Below are 23,692 nucleotides of genomic sequence, written 5' to 3'. Positions count from 1 at the left end.
AGTGTTGACAGCCGCTGTTCCACTGTGACACATCTGCACTGTTTACGTCTGGAGGAGCACCGAAAGATGAATTTAAGATTATTGCATGAATACGTTGAAGTGGAAAACAGATGCGAGCAGCAGAGTTAATGCAGATTCAGATTCAGATGTTAAAGCTTGTCTGTCCACAGCAGGAGAGCTGCAGCTGTCCTGGGGACATCTGCTGGACACAACTTGTAACTGCTTAGCGAGGTCCACAAACATTTTTTGTAGTAAACCATTTTTATTATAAATTGTATTATTGAGAATCCCACCATTTGTTAACACATGTCAGCATCAGCCCCATTGTGTGAATCAAGACTAGAACTTATTTCTTCAGCTCTATTTTTTATCCTGTTTTCACAGAAATCTGATAATATTCAGTCACTTGTAATTGATCGACACTGGAGCAAAATCCCATAAGCATTATATCCTAGCTGAAGCATTATGCTTTGTTTCATTTATTTCTACATTAAAAAATTGTGGTACCTATAAAAGTTGATGGGTTTGGTTCCAGCCCACCAGGACAAGCGTCATAGGTATTTTTTCCTGGCAAGGTGGAAGAGCCCTATATGAAACATTATAGCTGCTTTCAGACATGCACCGAACCCTATTTTCACCAGAGGACGTTTATGTGTGAAGGCAAATGTCAGAGTGAGACGCTCCACAGCTTCTGCGTCTGTTCTCCAAGTAGAATGTCAGTAGAAATACAGGAGAAGTCGATCTACCGGTGCAAAACCAGTGACACGCGTAGAAGACACCAACAAAGATGTTTTTTGGTGATATGAGTTGACACCAGTGTCTGTGTGTTGGAGGGTGTCACTTCCTGTCAGTATAATAACAACTGAGCAAGACAAAGTTTCTTAGTTCATTCTATAATTGATGAGTTTAGAGAGTCAAACATCTCTCACACTTTACAAGCTGTAAATTAGACTTAATTAAATAAACTGTTAATCAATCTTTTTCTACATCATTTAAAACAGACCAAGATTAAAAAGACACATTTCACCTTTCCACAGTTTATTTGCTTTTAAAATAATTCATACAAATGCATACAGTCACAAACATATCTTTGTCAGGTTGTCAGTTTTGACCAAAAATAATGATATTTACTGAAGAATATAGAATATGTATACTGTATATTGCTACGCCTACTACTTTACCATAAAAGGGACCAAGGTAGGCAACAGTGGACTGCACGTTACTATCAGGGATGGAATTTCAAGGAGCACCTCAATGCATTAGAAGCTAGTCTGCATGTTTTCCCAATTGTGGCACCCATCGGTTTGAACAAGGAATGATTAGAGTTTATATTCGGAAGTAACCACGAAGTTTCTCCACAATGTAATGACCAGGCATCTGGTTGGATTAAGAGTCAAGTTCATAATATTTCAGCATTCCCCTCAGGATTTGGGAGTTTTAAATCCTGAGTCAGCTCAGTACCCTATGAACTAGACACTAGCCCGGGCTACAAAACCCTCACAGATGGCGAGTGAAAGTTCCATCCCTGATCGCCACGCTTACCTCACCATGAAGACGAGCAGGTAGGCAACAGTGAACTGTTGTACCACTCAGCCGCTGGTAGAAGGGGTTCGAGAAAGCACCAATCGCTCTGCTGGCCTGCTAACTTCAACAAACTGGAGTCGGTAATAAATATTCCTCATAGCGAAAGGGTTTTGAGATATTTTCTATACATTGTGGGAATTGAACCAGTAAGAACTTGTGTTACTGGCTCAGTTTGCTACCGTACGTATTTCTACGTTGTGTGTTTAGATGGCAGTATTTGTCGTGATGCCACCCCCCTTCTCCCAGTGCTGCTGTTTTTTTAAGACACAGATACAACCAAGTCACATTGACACAGGCAGGCAGAACACCATATGTACACATAGACACAGAGGCCACAGAGGGTGGCTAAACGGTATACCTCGGGAAGGAGCCATCGTGAAATGTTAAAGGGATTTTATACTGGAGCAATCCATACATTCTGACATGCTACCATTAAACATCTGAACTTCACTGTGCATATATGATGTCTCTCACATTTCTATAAAAAAACATACTTTTTGTGTTGTTTTGTTTGCACAAGCAGGTTCATCTTTTAGAAAGCAGTTTAAAATGACAAGCCATGAAGCAGTTTCTTATTTATTTTTTTTATCTGTAAAAGCTGAACGTGGCAACAGAGACAGAAACAAATTTGGTTTAACCAAACTCCCCCCCCCCCCCCCCCCCCAACTGTTCCTCAACTGTCTCGAATGGAGTGTGACCTCTGCAAAGTGGATTTCACTTCGAAATGGGAAGCAATAAAAATGTTTTTGTCAGACAAAGTTAAAAGGGAAACCTCTCTAAAATATTTATCTAGCAGCAAGAAGCAACACACTTAATCATCGGTGTTGTGCATCTTTTGTAAACCTTGGTGTGCTCGACTGTTCACGCTCCAGGAGCTGGACAATTACTGGGACTGGTGGTGGAAGTACTGGATCATTGCACATGAAGAAGACGAAGATAAGTACATGTTATGAAAATCACCTCATGGACGACCTGTCTTTATCAAACAGTAATTCACACAAACCACTCGATTATGCTGCAGATGAAGTCGCCCTAGCCAAGCATACCGTTTTGCCACCGTCCTGCAGCCTTTCTTCCCACAACCCCCTCAACTTGGGTCAAACATTAACACAAGTCCGAGAGCAAAATCACATGCCCCCTTTAAACAAAAACAAAGAAAAGCAAACATCAGATCGACTTTAGCTCTTATTTAAGGTCTTACTCTAATGGCGGGACATGAAAAGGCAAGCAGGTAGAAAAACAAAAGCACTAAGTGGCATAAAATTGGATTTTTAAAACAAAAATGTATCAACATACCAACCGCGGAAACTTAGTTTCCTGAGATGGTGTGGAAAAAGCTGCCTCTTTTTTTTTGGGGGGGGGGGGGGGCTTGTTAATTTGGGGACACATTGAAAATAAAACAAACACACAGATGTTGTATTCTCAAACCAGTTTGGCTACATAGAAGTCACACAACTCTTGTTTCTGTGTAAGACTGGAATACAAATATCAGTATCTTCTCGCCTCGAGTCTCAAAACACACACAGGTTACATTAATTTCATAACCTACTACTTTCGCTTGTACATCAAACTAAGGAAAAGACAGAAAAAGACATGAAAGATGCTCCTCTAACTCTGGACACACTACAGTCTAATACAGCAGAATTTGATTTAGTATTTTTTTTCTTTCCAAACCAAGAGACCGTTGTCGTTTTTTTAGTTTTTTGATTTACTTCTGGCAGAGGAAACTATTCGAAAGATCAATGTGCTCTTGTGATCAATGAGTTTCACAGTCTTTTTTTTTAGGACTTGTGTGGGGCAGAGGTAAACTGTCTCGTTCTTAAATTAGAACATTTGAAAGTGATCCACTCCTGATCCTCTTTCTCTCATCCTCCTCTTCTTCCTCTCTGGAGTGTGAACAGGCTTGCTGAGAGTTGGGATTCGATTGTTTTTGGGGACCTCATCCTGTCGATCTGAACCGGTCTGATAACCTCTCCTCCAGCTGCCAGACAGCGCGGGCAAGCGTGTGTGTGTGTGTGTGTGTGTGTGTGTTTGTGTGTGTGTGTGTGTGTGTGTGTGTGTGTGTGTCTGTGTGTGTGTGTGTGTGTGTGTGTGTGTGTGTGTGTGTGTGTGTGTTTGCGCGAGTGTTGTTTGTGTATGTGTGGCTACAGGTGGTCATTCGGATGCTGCTCTCTGTCGCTCTCTGGTGGCTTTACTGTGTTTAGTCCAGGAGATGGAGCATGGGGAGGATGTGTGACAGCGGGCGGGAGGGTGTGTGTGATGGGCATGGCGCTGGGCACAATGCCTTCAACTGGAGGCGGGAGCCCCCCCGCTGGCAAACTGACCACCCCGGGGGGATACCTGGAGGTGTGTGTGTGTGAGAGAGAGATACACAACTGAGTCATGAAAGTTCAACTGGAACTGGAAGAGTTACAAATCTGTGACCTTTTCTGAAACGCCACCCTTCACTGACAGTCTGCTGGATCACATTGGGTTCACGTTAATGTAAGCAAAGCCAATCACACTGAAATAATTCATAGTGGTTATAGCCGTGAATATTTAATCTGTGATGCTGACATGTAAAATGTTCAACACTATCCTTTTTCCCCCCAGAAACGGTGTCCTCATTACCCTGGTTACAGTTTTCACAGGGACCGTCTCCACACTGGATAGAAAATGTCTAAGAAATGTTGATTCTTTCATTTTTAAATGTCATGTTTCAGTGCTGGTGAAAACCAAAAACTAAATTATATTCAGCTCTATTGTATTGAGCTGACAATTCTGAGGGAAGATACAAATCTATAAATAGTATAAACGGGAAGATATCTCGAGGGGAAAGTGAGAAGATATATTCTTTTGTAATTTGGGTAAGTTGACCTTTAGAGAAATAATGGCCTGTATCACAGTTTCTCTTTATCGCCCTGCCCTGACATTAACACAGGATCCTGAAGGTTTTTGCATAATTCGTGGAGAAGAAAGGATTTGAAGTTTCTCCTCCTGAAATGTTAAAACAGTTCTGGTGTTTTAACATATTCCAGTGAGTTTATACTGACGTCTGACCGCAACAGTATAAGATCAGTGATGGACCAGGTGTCATAGCAGCAATATTGAACTGTAAAAAATGCCTTGAGCCGCCCTCAGACTGGTGCTGCAGGTCAGCAGTAACTTTCCCAAGTGACTGGCTGTCAGATGAAAGGACAGCTAAAGGGTGGGATGCAAGCTGAGCCTTGATGTTGGTATTTATTTGCTACTGAGGTCAATCAGGTACGAGGAGAATGAGTAGTAACATTATTGTGAGTCATCCAGGATTGTACTGACAATTCCTGGTTTCTTATTGTGTGCAGTTACCCGGGAGGATTCCCCCCCCCCCCCGATACAACCCACACCATTCCAATCTTCAAACAATTGTTTTATTAGCAAAATTAGAATCAAAGTGCTCCCAGTAAAGTCAGGAGGTTTTAATTGTAAACCCCCATCAACATTCCAGCCACACAATACACAAACATGTACACTTTTTGAGTCTTTGACCAAACCTCGGACCTTACAAATCTTTTGTCAAAGAGCTGGTGTCAAGGGGCCTTGTTGGGGGGGTTTCTGAACATGGCGTCATTTCAGTCTCCTGTACGCAGCCGATTATAGAATTTGAGGGAGTTCTCACAAAGTTTGTCGTTGCTGTCGACTAATCAGCTGCTCACAGGGGGCCCCAGGCTATTGCCTACCTTGCCCGCACCTCCCCCTGTAGTTACCTATAAGCCCCGTTCAGCTCGGGGTGGACGGTGGCTGGGTCCACTCCTGTCCAGTGGTTGTTCTGGGAGAGGAACTCCTTATTCACGCAGTTCTTCAGACTGTCTGGAATACGACCTAACAAAACAGAAAAGTGAAACAAAAATGAGAAGTTTAGAGTTATCTACACACAGGGGAACTAGTTAATGTCACTGCGCTACATTTCAGAACAGGTGTTAGGTGCTTTTTTTTTTTTGCCTCACTAACCCACTTTCTACAGAGGCAGAGAATGTGGGCATGATTAAACTGGCCATTGGTGGACAGACGGAGGCATAAGGGAAACCATAAAGCAGAGGATGGAAAAAGAGAAAGAACAAAGAAAGAAGGCAAAGCGGATAGAGAGAGGGATGTTCTGAGGGAAGGAGGAAGGAGGAGGCAGACTGTGACCGGCCTTTAATCTCGCTCTCTGCTAAAAGAACAAAACGGATGGCTTCTCGCTCGACTGCTGCAGGACACCTACAACATATCTCTTTTGAGACTTGTGTTTACATTTTTCCATCAGGGTTGTTTTCCATCACTGCGTGTGTGTGTGTGTGTGTGGGTCTGTTACCTGTGATAGCCCTTCGGATCTCCCTGGCTGCCTCCTCTCTCATTTCCAATGATGCCTGTTCACTGTACCAGGCAGCGTGTGGAGTGCAGATCAGATTGGGGGCGTCCTTCAGTGGACCCTGACTGAAACTGACAAACAACAACAACAACAACATTGAACTGAGTTACAGCTGCAACAAGTCATTTCATTTATCAGTGAATGATATTTTTTTAATCCTTAAAGTCTATAAAATGTCATCCAAAGTATTTTGTCCAAAATCATGATCAAGTCTCAGAAGTTGGTATTTTTGCTTGATTTGATTTTGTGTAATTGAGGTTTTTATTAATTAATCAGTTAATTCTACAGTTGGTGAATGTTTTTGTGTCAAAATTAGAATATCTATATAACAACCAACAACAGATGAGCCTGATGTATTATCTGAACATTCTTTTTATTCACTTATAAAGTAGTTTTTGTTATCCTCTAAATCTTAAAAACTACCATACATTGTCTAACACAGGTATTTAACCGTCCTTTATCCTTCTCTGGTGGAGAAAACACCGGCTGCCTTTATCACATCATCAATCTGAGAGTTTATTACCTGAAAGGCTCTGTCTCGTGAACATCCAGAGCCGCTCCACGTATCCTCCCCTCCTTCAGAGCCTGAGCCAGGGCCTTCTCATCCACCAGACCCCCCCTGGCTGTGTTTACCAGGAACGCCCCCTGACGCATCTGTAACACACAGACACAGTGATTTACTTCTATCTAACAAGAACACAACACAGGTGATTATACACACCGGGAGAAACCAAACTTAAAGCTTAGTCCCTGGAAAATATGTGCTCTGGTCTCTGTGTTGATCTACATCCATTCCATCTCATTTCCTCCAGCAAGGTCAGAGAATTAATCCTTTGGGATGAAGGTTTCCAGAGTGTATTATTCATCGCAGGCAGGGCACGTAGTGAAGAAGCTTAGTCATCTGTATGTGGGTAGTGAGCTTCTCTGGGTATCAACTCCTTTAATGAATGGCCTTGGCTTGTCGCAGTTGATGTTAGAATAAATAAATAATTTGAGTGTGTCTGTGTAGTTGTTCGTACATGAATGTGTGTGTTTGTGTGTAGCTACCTGTTTGATGGTGAAGTCGTTGATCAGGTGGTGGTTGTGTTCGTTCAGGCTGCAGTGCAGAGACACACAGTCAGAGTGGAAGAGCAGGTCCTGAGGAGGGAGACAGACGGAAAGACTTAGATGCTCTATCAGTTTTTTCTTTCCTCTAGTTTGTTATAAAGTTTTAACAGGAGGCGGATCTTATAGCGTCAGGAGCTAAATCAAAGTGTTTCAAACAGTTGCTGATAAGAGAAATGCAGAAATGGACAATCTGAGGAAAGGGATGTGTTTTCTGACCGTGAAAGCATGTGAACCTTTTCAAATCACAACACAAACTGAAATTAGGAACCTGAATATGAGCAGAATATGTCTCATGTGCAGGTATGGAGCCCTTGTGTGTGTGTGAGCATGAACATTTGATCATTTTATATAATTCACATTTCGCAGTAACAAACTGGCCTCTGTGTGTGTGTGTGTGTGTGTGTGTGTGTGTGTGTGTGTGTGTGCTACCTGTAGTGTGGTGACCCTTTGTAGTCCCAGGGATCTTTCTACTCCGTCGGCCAGATAAGGGTCATAGAAAATCACATTGAAGCCAAAAGCCTTCGCCCGCAGCGCTACAGCCTGGCCCACTCGACCTAGAAACACACAAATACACACTATTATACACACAGGTTCATTTAGACAGATTTCTACACACATTAATTATCGCCCTGTAAAAATAACACAATGCTCTGGCTACACACGTCTCCTCATTATTTTGGAACATACTCTGACTGCACAGGGAAGAGAATTAAAGTCTACTTCTGGTTTAATCCTCTTATATCTGTAGTAGTAACTCCTCGGGAAGCCAGTTTAGCTGAGCTGAGGATGAAAACGGTTCGATGAGCAGGATCCTGACCGACAGTCTGATTATCCAACCGAACTGAGGGATGCATATCGGGCAAAATAAGCATTTTTAGATTTTCACTGATGGAGCGTTACTCACCGAGTCCTATGAGTCCCAGCGTCTCTCCTCTGATCCTCGCTGCACCTGAGGCCACCTCTCGGATCTGCTCCACGCTCTGAACCCGCGTGCCCTCCCGCAGAGCCTGGCGTACATATCACTCCATTATCACATGCAAAACGGACACGGGAGACTAAAACAACCACTTTTCTCATAATCCCAGTTCATTTCTTAAAGATGTCAAGACTCCGCACTTAATAACAAGAGCCTACAGTCCTTTTAGATGTTACGATTTAAATATGACTAAATAAGGATTTAAAAACGTATTCATTTTTACTGTACCTTCTACATCTTACATCAACGTCTTTCAAATAAAGTCACATTCTAAAGGAAACGAAATGTTTCCATTTTGCTTATTTTTCGGTAGAGACTTTTTTAGTGACTGTCGAGACCAAACGTGCACCTCTAACACTTCAGTACATTGAAAATGAGTTAATTCAAATCCAGTTCATGTCATTTCCCCCGTCTTTATCAGCCACACTAGGCGCACACACCTGATGCAGCCAGGTGGTGCGTCGGTACAATGTGAGGATGTGGCACAGCGTGGAGTCGGCCGTCTCCTCCACCGAGGCTGCCGGCATGTTACATACAGCGATGCCTGTTCAACCGGAGAGCAGATAAGGATCAGTAATAGCTTTTTGGGGTCATTTAAGGAAAGAGATGAAGGCTGGCGAAAAGCTATTTTGGTGGAGCAGTGCAGGAGGAAGACAGGATGTCAGCAGTTTTTTTTCGACGAACACCACTGGGAACTTTCACATGTCACAGCCTCTTGTTGGGGGAAGATAGGAGATGTAAGTAAAGCTCTGGCTGTTGCAGGGGAGAGATGAGTTTAAAAAAAAAATGTTTTTAACTGCGTTCACCTTTAATCTACTTGAACTTGTAAACATGCTCAACACTCACTGGAAGCCAGGAATCGACATTTTTGGGGAGAATTAAAGTTCTAACTGTATCTATAGAACACTTTTTATCAACAATAAAACAAATGGGAGCATAGAAGTGGTGAAATAAGACATAACTCCAATTAAAGAAAGTCTGTTTCATAAAAGTGAGTTCAAGCACAGATGACTGAGCAACAACTTTTGTTAAATACATTTAAAACAAGGAGAATAACTTATTTCAGCTTAATATTAGCAATATCGGTCACGTTCTCTAGAGTACTTCACAAATGTTGCTTTAAAAGTGTAAGAAGTTAGTTGAGCATTGTATTACAGTACAAGTACACACCATCTCTGATTCCGTGAGTGTGTGTGTGTGTGTGTGTGTGTGTTGTTGTGTTCTCACCCAGCTCTCCGGCAGATTTGATGTCGATGTTGTCGTAGCCGCTCCCGATGCGGACGATAATACGCAGACCTTTGAACTTCTCCAGGTCTTCTCTCATCAGAGTGATGGTGTGGTACATCAGAGCTCCTACAGCTTCATTCAGCACCTGAACACAACACACACACACACACACACACACACACACACACAGTCAGTCACGTGATCGAGAGATGGAAATATGTTTCCATGTATTTATGTGAAATATCAAAACCTGTAAACCTTTCCTTTACCCCCCTAATAGGATGGTACTCTGAACATGTACATTACTGTATGGAGGAAACAATAAGGTGGTAATTCATGTGAACATGTACTCTACATGCAGTAGGGACAAATTATTGGTTAGTGTGTGAGTAGGTGTGAGCACAAGTCAATTGGGCTCTGCAGAAAACAGCCCCACTTGTCTAGGTTCACTGTCACTGAGTTTCCATGAAGGCTTTTTCTAAAAGTGCCGTTTATATCATCCTCATATCCTGTGGTTTAATATTCCCGCCTGCACGGAATAACAGCATTTCCTGAATATAAGCATGGAAACTAAGCGTCTATAACCACAGGAAACGAGTTATGGTGTCCCAACATAAAGCGAAATTGACTAACATAAGCAGCAGTCTCATTCTCTATGGCTTCTCACCAAGATGACGCTGCTCCTCTTTATTGATAATGAAATAATATAACTCACAGAGAAGTTACATTGATTATCGTATAAAATAGGGAATATATATGACTCTGTGAAAACCGGTTCAGCCTTTAAATTGATTCTCACTTAATCTTTCAATCTTGTTTTTAACGGTGCCAGCTTTCCCCTTCATGTGTGTGAGAGTGGGTGGAAATGACATGCGGTTCGATTACAATAAAGAATCCCCCTTTAATTACACAATGAGGTGGCTGCTTACTAGAGAGCCAGGGAGAGAGAGAGGGGGAGCGAGGGAGAGCCATCTGTTTCTCCCACGCTGTGGCCACAGAGCGAGTGTGCCTGGCAGGCGCCCAGAACGAGACGTAACCCTGCCAGACATACAAACCTATTTACGATCCATAGTGGCTGTGGCACGATCCCAGCCTGACCCACATTTCAAGTCTGCTCTCTGTACTCGTCTTTACTCTTCCTCACTTATTTTATCGTCTTCCTTTGACAGATCGTTTCTCTTTGTTTCTCAAGATCCTTTTCACTTCAGGTCGTCCTTTTGTAAAGTGCTAATGGTGCATTCATGTCATGTCGTTAGACCGGGAAAACCTTGTGGTATTTCTGACTTCTTAAATTGTCTAAGATAAGAAGGTTTAAAATGAAAACTAGGTAAAATAAATCGGTGTATCAGCCACACCTTTTAATTTAGCTAGCTATTTTGTAGACTGTAGGTGTTTTTTGACATCGTGTGAACAATGTGTAACTAGAATTGCCAACATTCCCTTTAAATGAAATCAACCCTTTTAGCCAATACAACATTGCGTTTCTCAGCTTGGTGTGAGTTGCGGGTTTGTATTCGTTTCACAGCGGCTGAAAAAAGCTCATACCCTCTACCTAACCTCACTTCAAATCCATAAGATCCAGATTTTCAGGTAACAACTTTGTGTGCGTTATTTAGTTGAGTGTGTTACCTTCTCGTGAATCTCCTGTGTGGACTGAGCGTCGCAGAAGGCCACAGTTGCTACGTCTTTCAGGATGGGCATCTCCACAGTGCAGTCACGCCCGTCCAGCAGGGCCACCAGGGGGCGCGGGTGCATGGGCCCGTTCATGATGGGAGGCCTGATACCTACACACACAAAAGAAAATAGGAAGAATGTCGGATGGGCAGAATAATAATGACAAACGATAAATGAAGAAATACTAGACTGACTGGCATTCGTTCGCTTTTGAATCCTCTCTTTGTCTTAAACTGTTCTGTGCGGAACGAGATCTAAAGCTGAAGGTATGTGGCCTTTTTATGTTTTCAGGTTAATCATGTCTGACTTTTAGATGAAGTTTGCTGACTCTGTGAAACAGGCGGTAATTGGGAAAATGCTGCAGTTACTGTAGGTTTGTAGAAAAAAGCAAGACTTGCCCTTTGAAAATCAAAACGCCGCCAGATTCAGAATATCCCTTAAGAATCAAAAATCACGAGTTTAGCATTTCACCCTATTTGCATTATTTTAATGAAGTTGTCATATATTCATGGTGAATGTGAAGGCTCGTCCCTGTGGACCACGAACAGGGAACAACTCAATGGAACAGATGGAAATGGAACAGATGTTTTCTTGCTGACTTGGCAAGAAAACCACTGAGTCAGCAGACGTGAAGCTCTTTAGTTCATGTCTCAGTTACTCCATTATCCAGTCACAGTTTGGTGTCAATAAAAAAAAAAAAAAGCAACAAAAACGTGATCATAACTCAAACCTTAAAAATGTCCGTGCAAATAATAAGTGCGGTAGTTTAGAGTTTAAATAATGATTGATGAACTGTCTGCTCCCCAAAAGTGAAGCCAAAATGAATGGATCGCCCCCTGGTGGCTGGCTACGGTATAAATCCTAAACCCCACCTTTCCACAAGATGTATTATTAAATCATCTCTTTGACTTTGAAGCCTGAGACTGATGCCAAACTGTACAGGAGAAATAGCAGCATTAAATAAGCAAATACACAAGAAAACCCTACTAATAGTGAACCTAAATGTAGCTTTAACCACGACATTGATTGAAAGTGACAGTGCAAGGGCAGTTTTTAGTTTCCCTTCACCATAACCTCCCACTCAAAACTTCCTGGATCGATTTGTTTTCTCTTCTTTCATGTAACTGTCACTGTAGAACACTGACTGACAACCGGGACGTCTGACAGCTAGGACATCAGCTGTAGATTCAGAGGACAAAGACAGTGTTTTTATGATTGTGCCTCTTTGACATGTAAAGAATTGACAGCGCTCTGAAACACTACTGCAGAAGAAGAAGAAGAAGAAGAAGAAGAAGAAGAAGAAGAAGAAGAAGAAGAAGAAGAAGAAGAAGAAGAAGAAGAAGAAGAAGAAGAAGAAGAAGAAGAAGAAGAAGAAGAAGAAGAAGAAGAAGAAGAAGAAGAAGAAGAAGAGCAGTTATGCCTGTTTCTGCTGATGCTGTCTCTGCTCATCACTCACTCGTGACTGTTTCCCATCTGAGATGTGCCGACTGCCGTCTCAAATAAGCAGCTGCCTCTGTCATTTTTCTCAAAATATTCCCCAGAAAACTTTTTTCTCTTGGAAGTCAGACGTCCAAACTGAGCCTGTGTTCTACCTTAGTGGATAAACTCATGAGAAAGTTGCCAGATCGTTAGACCAGTCATTTCGAAATCAGCATCCGACAGTGAGTCTCTCTTTGTATTTTGAATTCCAAGGATCCCTGAGATCTTGACAGATGTTTGGCAGCTTCCATCCTGCAAATTAGCCTGGGAACTGTGGGCAGGGATACTCTTCCCTTAGAGCTGTGATAAACAGCCCATAAACAAATCAAATCAAATCTGGAATCACACTCGTATATCGTCAATGTCATTACTGTGATTTTCATTGCTTTGCAGGTGTGTTTTTCTAATGAAGCTTTTTTATTTTCTGATTTTCTTGTACTTCACTGTCTGTCTTGATTAAAGAGGCCTTGTCACATTGTTTTTAGGTTTTAGAATGATGCGAATACAAAAGAGTTTTTTTTTTCTTGATTTCTTAAAGCCAGGATCTTGTGATTGCATTACTAATGCAAGCTGCTTTGGCTTCTTTAGCAATCACTTGATTGTTTTATTTGTATTCTTTATTCAGAGTGACATCTTTAGCATTCATGTTTGAACAACTTGTCAGCTTTAAAAAAATCAATGTTTCTGTGCTGGAAATATGTGTTACTGCCTTTAACCAGATACCAGTAACTGCTGCAGTGGAACAGCTCAGTGACCAGAGGGTGATGACAATAAAATGATTCAGACGACCTGAAGAAAAACATGTAATAAACCTCTGTGGGCAAATGCATGGATGATCTTCCTCATCCGCGTATTGAGAAAGTCTAAAACAATATACTGCTCAGTCTTGAAACCGTTGGATCCCCCTCCCCCCCTTACAGACTCCCAGGGGTTTTCTGTGGTTGTTGACTGGGCTGTTGTGCATGCATGGGGAAATAATGCATACAGTGATTACATGGATTTCTGCTTCATGCTCCACTGTGCTGCATTGTGCAGGGTTTGGATGTGACAGAAAACAAGTAGAGGGCGCAGACAGGAAGTGTCTGTAGTCGGTCTGTGAAACCATAGTGCACAGAGCTAGGGTCAGGAATGTGATCTATGTTTACGCCTTTACAGTGACAGCCTAGTGATTCAGACTTTCCTTAGGGCGTGTTACTGATTTGAAGCTCAATGTGTGGCAATAAAAGTACAACCCATGTGTGAACCTGCTCAACCAAAATCCATACAAATAATAAATTGCAATTCTGCAGCGCTCAGAAACTTCCCTGAAGCAAAGACGGCTCCGAACTGATCAAAATCCATCACTGGATTTCTGCCTTGTCTCCTTATCTCCGTCTTCAGACCACAGCCTGAAACCAGATCTGATGAAGCCCGCCCCCAACATTAAAGGTGTAACTCAAATCCTGCTCACTGGGCCTTATGTGGCCTGGTAAAACATTAGCTTTCTGTAACAGGATTTGCCCGAGACCATTGCACTTAGACATCAATACAAAATCAATGGTGCATAGCTGAGAAATTGGAATTCAACAAGAACAAAAAGCTCTGTGAGGCTTCAACACGGCGCTCATTGTAACTCAGACGTAATCATAGGTCGCTCGCCCGCCTGTAGATGCTGCTCTGTAGCATTAAACTCATCTCCTGTAGGTTTTTTGAATCGAGCTCCTGAACAATGTGAGCTTGATTCAACAACACTTGAAAAAACCACTGAAATCTGCTCCGTCTACTCTGCCCTGCAGGCCGAGCGGCATATTTTTGGGGGAAAGTAACAGAGATTCCCGACATTTCTGCTGCTCACACTTGGTCAGAGTGAGGGAGGAAATAGCTCTCATTCCAGCTCCATGCGTGACCTTGGAGGGACCACTGACTGCTGAGTTGTAGTATTCCGTCTCTCGGTCTCTTAACACAAACACACACACTAACACACACAAGCCTAATCTCATCATTGGAAATATTTAACCGCTCTCTCTGTCTCTCTCTCTTTTTTTTAAATCTAGAATCGCACCAACCCAACTGGTCCTTATCTCCCGGCCCTTATCTCCCAGTCTCTGTTTTTTTTTAAATGTATTTCCTCATTTTCTTCCCGTCACATTAAACACTCATTAAATTTCTCATTATATTGAATAATTGCCTCGACTTTTTGCTCACTTGGTTCCCAAACTCTAAAACCTCATCCAATATCTTCCATCTCTCCATTTCTCATTATACTCAATACTCCACTACTTTCTCTCTCTGTCTCTCTCTCTCCCTCCCTCTCTCCCTCTCTCTACCCCCCATAGCCCGGGGGGTTGGGGGACTGCTGGGAGCTTTCACGGTGCAAACAGGCGTCTCTCCAGCCAATGGGGCCCGAGCTCCAGCTCTGCTCTTTCCATCTACTCAGGGATTTTCTGCAACTATGCTTTGAATCAGATTCACTTCTGTATTGAGTCAACAGTTTGAGGCCGTGCAGCAGTGCAGTGATAGTGATCTGCAAAACAGAGCCGAACATAATAAACTGAAGGAATTAGAGTTTTGTGAGCTGTGATTTTGCTGTAAAAATCAAATCCATTTTATTTTAACCTCTCTGCATGTGTAGTTTGTGCTTGAGGGCCCAAGACGCAAACTGACAACCCCTGATATGAAACCTGCATTCCCGGAAACATGTGTAATCAGACCCAAAAGCCTCCGTGCTCCTGACTGCTGGGGCTGCAGCCTGAGAGCCGGTGGGAAAGCCCCGCAGCCTGCCCCTGTCCAGCTGTCACTGACCAGCTCTTAGGGACAGCTGGAATTCTGACTCAAGTTTTCAGATTGTCCATCCACAGAGATGATTGACCATATCAGCAAGTTCACCAGAAACACACCAGAATGAACTTGAATGAATGTTTATTTAAAATTTAAAAAAAAAAATACTTCTTAATAAATCTGCAGCTGAAATTATTATTAATTTAAGTAATTACTTAATGGACTGAAAAGTTATCTGCAATTATTTCCATAATCGATTCATCTTGATGTTATTTTGGCTTTTTTTCTCTATTTTCAGACATGTTATACTATTAGATGTTTATTGATTATTCAGAAACATTTAGCTGATTAATGAATCATGAACTTTGTGCTGAAAAAACAGATCGATTAGTCAAAAATCTATTTTTAATGAATTTAGTTGTTTAAATCAAGTATCCAGCAAAAAACATAATGTAAAGCATTTGTTATTTTCCAACTCTATACTATGAGAACTTCTTACCTTCTCTGTTTTTTATATTTAACTCTGAATATCTTTCAGTTTTGGACTGAAGAGGTAATATTTGACTGTAAGCTTATTTTTAATAGATCAAATAATTGATCACGGAAATAGTAAGCCCATTAATGAGCCATGCAAATAATAATTGCAGCTCTACATATATCTTATTTGTGTAAGTTGTGTTGTGCCGGGACCAGCTTCTTCCCAGCTGCAGTTGGCCTCATCAACAAGGCCCGGGACCCCCACCTGACTCAGACTTTTATTCCACCCCCACATTTCAAGGATGTGTTGAATTAACACATTATCTCATATTATATTATACTGTATTACATTACATATTGCAATCGGACACTGTTTACTGTTTTGCATTTCGCATTTCACTTTTTACTTCACTTTTTATATCTTTTATCTTTCATATATTTTTATTCAGAAATGTTTATGTCTAAATAAATGATACTTTGTATAAATATTGGAAAAAAGTGAGTAAATAAGAAGTAAACAGTGAGTAAATATACACTGGTTTTCTATTTTGTATTGCTTTTCCTATGTATGTTGTATTTATTGCGTTTTATGTTTCTATGTTCATTGTATGCACCAATAACCAGAGCAAATTCCTTGTAGGTGTAAACCTACTTGACAATAAAATACTTCTGATTCTGATTCTGATTATAGATACCTCTCACTTCCACAGCCACATGGACCGATGACGTTTATGAGACCAGAGCGAGCCTCAACTCTTTCGATTCAAATTGCAGCTCACATCTTTACATCGTTCTGTTACTGCCAAACATTTCCACCCAACCAGCAGCTGCTGCATGTGGGTTTTCATTGGTCTTTCAGTTCTTCAAATAAGGTCAAACTTCCTGAGTTAAACGTTGTTTTCGACTGAACTGGAAATGAACCCTGACGAGGTGACGTTTCTGCCAGTGTTTGTGTTTTTGATCTGCGGAGGAGAGAGGGGAGCGCTGCTGTCGGCACCTGTGATCAGTCGGCCGCCTGCGACTGTAACAACCACCATGGAGCCACAGCCCGGCTGATTTATAACGTGGGCTCTTGTGGCAGGCAGCAACATGACGTGGTTAAAAAGCCCCTATATCGCTCTTTCACTCCCTCACTGTTGATCTTCCCATCCTTTCATGTCTTGTTGCCTCATTTTCAGATTTCCATCTCTCATTTCGGTGTCATTTCCCCAGGGTTTTTTTTTATCTCCCTTGCCATTTCCTTTTCTCACTCCTGTCCCGTCCCATCCCTCTAAGAATACAAAAAATTAATAAAGGTTTTACTCTATATCATCGCCGTATTTACGTTCTTAAAAAACGGCTGCATGTGCAGGTGCAAAGTTTTCAGGCAGCGTGACGTTTTTGCAGTCTTTCATTTTTTTTGGGTCTTCTATCTCTCCCTACCCTCACGTCAGTTCCCATGAGGGAGGACACACACAAATGCACACACACACACAAACACACACCCACACACACACACACACACACACAACCCCTCTGTACAGAAATACAGGTGCATACACAGCAAACCAATCCATGCAGGTTGACATGTCTAATATACAGTGATATATGATACATACAAGTGCTTACACATAGAAATGATCGCCCTGCAGGCCTTCTCTTTCTCTTTCTCTCTCTCTCTCACACACACACACACACACACACACACACACACACACACACACACACACACACAAGGTCTTAATTTGCAGGTACTGTTTCTTCACGCCAGTTCAGGTTTGTCAGCTTTTTTGTTGTTGCTACTGAGACACCAGCTCCATGGAGAAGGAAAACAAACATTTTCTATCAAAAAATATGTTTACTTCATGATATTTTACGCCAGAATTTATGATGAATGATTCAGCTTTTTCTAACCTGAGAATAAAAGACATTTAACTTCCTAATATGAAGGCAGTGGGTCTGCACCGCTGTGCAAATCCAGTGTAGGAGGGTGTCAACACAATCCTGATTTGCATGCTGCCAAAAAGCCGACCTGCTGGCTGCACAGTTCCCCTTCAGGAAATACTGCATGTAACTACAGGCCGTTAACTGGATTACTGTATGGCTGTGAGCCCATTATAGTGGATTCACTTAATATGCAGAAGAAACAACAATCACTTTGAAGTTTCAATTGGATTTGGGTCAGTGTGCAGACTAAATGTGTCCCATGAATGGATTATTAAGGCCATGAGACCTTTATTGTATTCAGATTAAGTGTTCACAAATTTGTATCCAAGCACCAGCAGGGGGTCTCTGAGAGGGTTCAGGGACTTCCCCAACAAAACACATGCTTAATTACCTCTGAAAAGAAGTGTGTTGTTTTGGCCCCTGTCCTGAGTTTGTCTATTTCTAACCAATCGAGCTGCGGGTCCAGGATCTGCTTTTATACATTTCTCTAAGCTTGCAAGAAACAATATTTGCTGATTTCTCAGACAATAATTTGTGGATCTTGATGAAAAACATGTGGCATATACAGGAAACTGATATCCAGCCCTTGAGTGTGTGAACAAAATATAAATGTGGTTTCATTAGCTCTACTGAGTGCCATCTAGTTTCACATGCTTCCTTGTCGATTAGAGCTGCTCTATCAGTCATTATCTGACTGGATCTAAGTGTAACCAGCTCACCTCACTTAGCATTGATGATCCTTTATTTATTTTTAGAATCAAGTCATTATCCATAGATCACCACACTTCATCAGTAGCAGATCGTTCTGCTCATTTAGCCTCATTTATGCCCTTTCTCAAATCTTTGATAAAAAGACAAGATGCTGATTTAAAACAGTGTGAAATTCAAAGTTACTGGGTATTCCCCCCCCCCAACACCCCCACTACATGAATACTGCAAGTACAAGCTTTCTAGTGTTGACAATCATTGTACATTTCTGTGTGATGACACTCACTGACTAACAGTTCCTGCCTCATGGCTGCCAGTGGCTGAGGGACGTGTTTCAGCTGCACGTCTTCCCCTGACTCACATGGCTGCACGTTTCAGAGTAATGGCTGCTTTTCATTAAGGGCTCATAAGTTGAATTACAGCCTGTCTGCTAATTGTTGTTTTGGGCTGCTGCACTCAAGGCCTGTTATTTTTTGTCTGTCTGCCCATTGGTATTTAGCCACCTGTCTATTCTGCCATGCTTCTCCGTTGCATTTATTTTGAAATGAACAGCATGTTATTGAATGTAACGGGCGAGTTGTATAGTGGCTGACCTTCACTTGAAATGCACCGGTGTTCAGGCAGCGGCTGACAAATCCTTCACTGCTGCCTCCCTTTTTAGCTCAAGCATTTCCTTAAGTGCATTAGACATAATAGACTTTCGATGGCTGTTACTACATACTGTCTCTTCACTGAGCACTTAAGGCTTTATAGATTTCCTAGTGCTGTCAATTATACCTGTATGAGAATCTATTTTTTGTATTCAGACTCATGAGTCCCTGCTTGAATCGAAAGCTCCACTCAAAATGCTCGTCTGTGAGGAGGATGATTCAAATTTAAATGTGAAAGTCATTATGAACTGGAAATATATATCCGTACTGATCTGTAATACTTTGTATATTTTAATTTTATAAAAGTAAAAACTATTTAACAGCTAATCCATTAAACCAGTTGTCTTTTCAATGCTGCCATTGGCCACCAGACTATATTCAATATGCATGTGTGTCATGACTTTGAAAACTAACAGTTCTTCCAGGTAATGTTGGCTTGTGGTTTTCTATTGTTTGACATAATAATATGACAAAACCTCCTGATGGGAAACTGTCTGGGAGCTGTTTAGATTATGATCTGATTCATATTTGAGTCATTAATAAAAATGGTAGAGGATAATATCAGTTTCACTCACTTAATATATAATATACCTGTATTCATTGTAAAAACAAGGTACAAATACAGCAAATTCAAACTCATTTTAGATTATAGATGGATTTTTTTATGTACAGTTAATTATTTAATTCTGTCCAACTATGAGGTTAAAATGTCATTATTAATAGAAACAACTTTAAAAGTGATCTTATGAAGAACAACCCCACCAGAAATTAAGTTTGATCTTGAAATGAAATTGAACTTTTTGAGGGGTTTGTCATTATCTATTTTATGAACTTTAAAAAAAAAATTCAGATACAAGAATATGTTTACCCTCTGTCACTACACAACTCTTCTGTCTGTTCTGTGTTTCCCTCCCTGTTGAAACAATAGATGAATTTCGGTTGATGTTATCTATTCCACATTCCTGCTCTTTCTCTCTCTCTCTCTCTCTTTCTCTCTCTCTCTCTCCTGTTCCTATGATTGCAGCAGTACTTTCATTTCAATTATGAGTGCTGTCAATCATACCTGCATTTAGACTGGTCAGGTTCGTGAGTCCCTGTTTAAATCAAATGCTCAATTAAAAATACTCATCTGTGATAATGACATATCAAAAGAAAAGGTGAAAGCTTCTCAATATCAACTGTCAGGATTTAGCCAAGGTTTTATTGCGTAAAAAAACGGGAACGTCTAACATTTCAAAAATTAATCTGTAGTGTTTAACTTTTATTTTGTAATAGCAGATCCATTAACACCTATATTGCCTTTATTCCATCTGCAGGTGTGTTTGAAACTGGTAGTTCTCCCCGGGGGTGTTGGGTTGTGGTTTTCTATAGTAGGCGACATGTCACAACAGGAGCAGTTTCCTTGATTTTATCCTTTGACATCATCATGTGACTAAACCTCCTGGTGGGAAACTGCCTGGAGCTATCTAGCACAATGGCATTATTCTTTTAAAGAATCGTTCTGTAAAATCAAATAGACTCATCAAATAAAGCAACGCGGTTTAACGAGGGATGAAGGAGGGACTGATGTGTGTCTCACTGATCTAGCTCTTTATAACGAGATCAGACATGACTCAGCCGTCACTGTTCACAGGACCCCTGCCTTCCAGATCATGAATCAACACATCCATCAATCACCTGGAACAACGAACCCATTTTGAAGCGGATCTGAAATGTTCAACAGTCTTCACCAGATCAGACGATCAGATCAGTGGAGCAGTTATTGAGAGGAGGTGGAGATAAAGGGCAGCCCTCCCTGAAACATAATTCACGGTAGTCATCCGACATGACCTTGAAGGCAGTTGGGGGGGGCATAATTTGGAGTTTTTCATGATCGTTATTGGGGGGTTTGAGGAGGTTTTCAGAGCAGCAACTTTAATCTTCCGATGTCATCGAGAGACACAGCCCGCAGCTTGTTGATGACATCACGTTTGCAATCTGTGGTTTCCTCTGGAAGCGACGGCGTCGCAAATTCAGACCGAGGTGACCACAGACACTGGATGGAGTAACATTTCTGCTTCTGGGTGGATGATCATTCATTCTCACACCCTCTGTCTCCTGCACCCGCACCCCCCCATCACCCCCATCTTATCCCTCAGCAGCTGTACTTTGATCCCATTTTGTAGAACAGTCTTTCTCCAGACCTAAGCGTAAGGTGCATCTGGCACCTGTGTGTGAATCCGCCGGTTGTTGCGTGCGTGCGTGCGTATACTTATTTTTGCCAATTGAGTTCCTCATACATGTGTGAGTATGTGTGCATATGCATGTTTGTGTGTGTTTGTGTGTATGTGTGTGTGTCTGTGTTGGTGTGAAGGCATAAAGGAAGCACAATGACAGAATGAAATGGAAATATGTGTCATGTCCTTGCTAGCCCTCGAAGGAGAGACAGATCTATTTCTGTCGCCACAAATGGAGGTGTTCAAGCAGCCTTCAATAGCAGAGATTCGCCTCTTCACACACACACACACACACACACACACACACACACACACACACACAAACACACACACACACTTACGAACAAGCACGTAGGCACACACACACAGAGCTACAGAGAAAGGCTAACCGTTTTTAGTGTGGCGATAGAGAGCCTGACATATAAAAAAGATAATGGAGTGAGAGAATTAGAAGGAGGAGGAGGAGAAGACAGAAAAACGGAGAGGAAGAGAGAGAGAAGGGGGAGGGGAGGAAGAAGGCAGAATAATGTACACTCAGTTCACAAATATTGGCCCACACATGCACACACGCACACACACAGCCACACACACACACACACACACACACAGTTCCCCACATTAAAGCAGACTGCTGGTTGTTTACCTAGAGGCATGCCTTTGTTGAGGAGATGTGAGCTTCCCATGGTGTGTTCCCCAGCCAGCCAGCACACAACAGAAACCTACAGTCTTCACACAGCAGACATGAACAGGAATCCAGTCAGCATATGGCGGCTGTGCCCAGCTACCTCGCTTCCCTTAGTCCTTCTCCCAGCCCCTTAGTGACAAGCATACACATGTGCTCCCCCTCTTTTCTCTCTCTCGCTCTCTCGCTCTCTCCCCTCCCTTCCGTCCCCTTTGCTCGCCGCTCTCTCTCTCTCTCTCTCTCTCTCTCTTTCTGTTTTACCCCTCCCTCCCTTCCCTTTCTCACTTTCTATTACAGCAACCTCTCTGTCTTTCCGTCTCTCCCTCTCTCTCACTTTCACACACACACACAGAAAAAAATTACACGCACACACACACACTGAATGCAGTCACGGCTGCATATATGGAAGTAGAAGCAGAAGAGAGTGTTGAAGAGAGAAAGAATGACTGTGTTGTGCATATGTGTGTGTGTGTGTGTGTGTGTGTGTGTGTGTGTGTGAGTGTGTGTGAGTGAGTGTGTGTGTTGGAAAGTGAGTGTGTGTGAGAGAGCAGGAATGGGGAGGAGCTAATACCGGCCAAAATTCATCTTTTGTTTCCTGAAAGACGACAGGGAGGGTAAAAAAGAGAAGAAAGAAGAGTTATGCAATGCCTGTCGCGCGGGAGGAATAACTTGTGCTAATATCTGTTAAACAATTTCAAAGTTCATAAAACTTATTTTGACTTTGTTTTGACAGTGTAATAAATGCGACCCTTTAAAAAAAAATGAAGACCACACTTATTGTATGGCTTGAATTTTGTTTATTATTAGGAATGTACTTTTTCGAAAATATAAATACAATCCTGACATTCAAGTGTGTTGTTAAATAAGTTATTTCAGGTGATAATTACCTTTAAAACCCACAGTTTCACAGAACTTCTTTACTGAAATGTCATCAAGCTGGAATCTGCTGTATTTTTAGGTTTTTTGGCAAAATGCAGGTATGCAGTTGTGTTGCATACTTGTAAATAGCATCACATCTGAAAATATCCTCTGCCATTTAAATTGAAATTCCGAACATACTCTACATTGTTTTGCTTTGCAGATATTCAAACAAAAAATAAGTGTTTGATAAGTTGAAGAATGTGGAGTTCTTGATATGCCTTGTTTTAAAAAGTTGTCAGCTTTCAAAATGGGTGAACATACTTTTTTAGCCGCCGACTTCCCTCTAACTGCCGGGGCCTAACCCGGTTAACAGCGATAATGGTTACGTCACTTCCTCCCTATTGGTAAATGTCACAGAAAGCCAGTGGGCGAGATGCTTAATTCCAAAAAGAGGCAGAGGTTTCACGGAAACTGTTGTTTTCATCACTGTCGGGAGGATGATTCATAACCTGTGACGGATGTTATCAGCTCACAGCCCCATCACTCACCCATCATCTCTGTCAACTGCTGCTAAACAGAGAGAGAGGAAGTATACTTCAAAAGTACTTTTCCAAGGAAGATGAGTATTAAACGTCCACTCTAGGAGTTTTCATTTATTGACGCCCCCGTTAGGACGAGACACGGCGGGAAAGACGTGACTCAATCATCCGTCAAAACCACGGTATGTTGACTTTAAATAAAGATGGGTGCATCTCCACCCCCCCCCCCCCCCAAACCATCCAGAAATGAGGCCAAAAATATCCCTTATTTTCAAAGTGTCGCCTACTTTTTTCATGTTTTCAAGGATCACCAACCCCAGCTTTAAGGAAATAAATCTAGGTCTTTTCTCCATTGTTTATTCTATAAGATAAATATTTTAATATATTTATATGTCTGTGAAAGTCTCATATTTGGTAGATATTTATCGTCCAACCATGATATACGTCGGGTTCTTATAAA

General features: G+C 41.7%; 1 protein-coding gene across 1 annotated transcript; it reads right to left on the bottom strand.

The window, feature by feature from the left end:
• Nucleotides 1-1,021: 1,021 nt before the first annotated feature.
• Nucleotides 1,022-21,993, bottom strand: LOC133959322 (C-terminal binding protein 1). Its single transcript, XM_062394458.1, has 11 exons — nucleotides 21,794-21,993; nucleotides 10,893-11,047; nucleotides 9,264-9,408; nucleotides 8,477-8,580; nucleotides 7,965-8,067; nucleotides 7,490-7,614; nucleotides 7,001-7,090; nucleotides 6,477-6,607; nucleotides 5,897-6,024; nucleotides 5,310-5,424; nucleotides 1,022-3,924 (listed from the first exon to the last, which is right to left on the bottom strand). The coding sequence occupies exons 1-11, from the start codon at nucleotides 21,831-21,833 to the stop codon at nucleotides 3,729-3,731; spliced, it is 1,332 nt and encodes a 443-aa protein (XP_062250442.1). The 5' UTR covers nucleotides 21,834-21,993; the 3' UTR covers nucleotides 1,022-3,728.
• Between the last annotated feature and the right edge of the window lie 1,699 nt (nucleotides 21,994-23,692).

The sequence above is a fragment of the Platichthys flesus genome, chromosome 8 (genome assembly GCF_949316205.1).
Source record: "Platichthys flesus chromosome 8, fPlaFle2.1, whole genome shotgun sequence".
Lineage (NCBI taxonomy): Eukaryota > Metazoa > Chordata > Actinopteri > Pleuronectiformes > Pleuronectidae > Platichthys > Platichthys flesus.
Note: the sequence above shows the minus strand (reverse complement) of the source record. Positions and strands in the feature narration are given on the sequence as shown.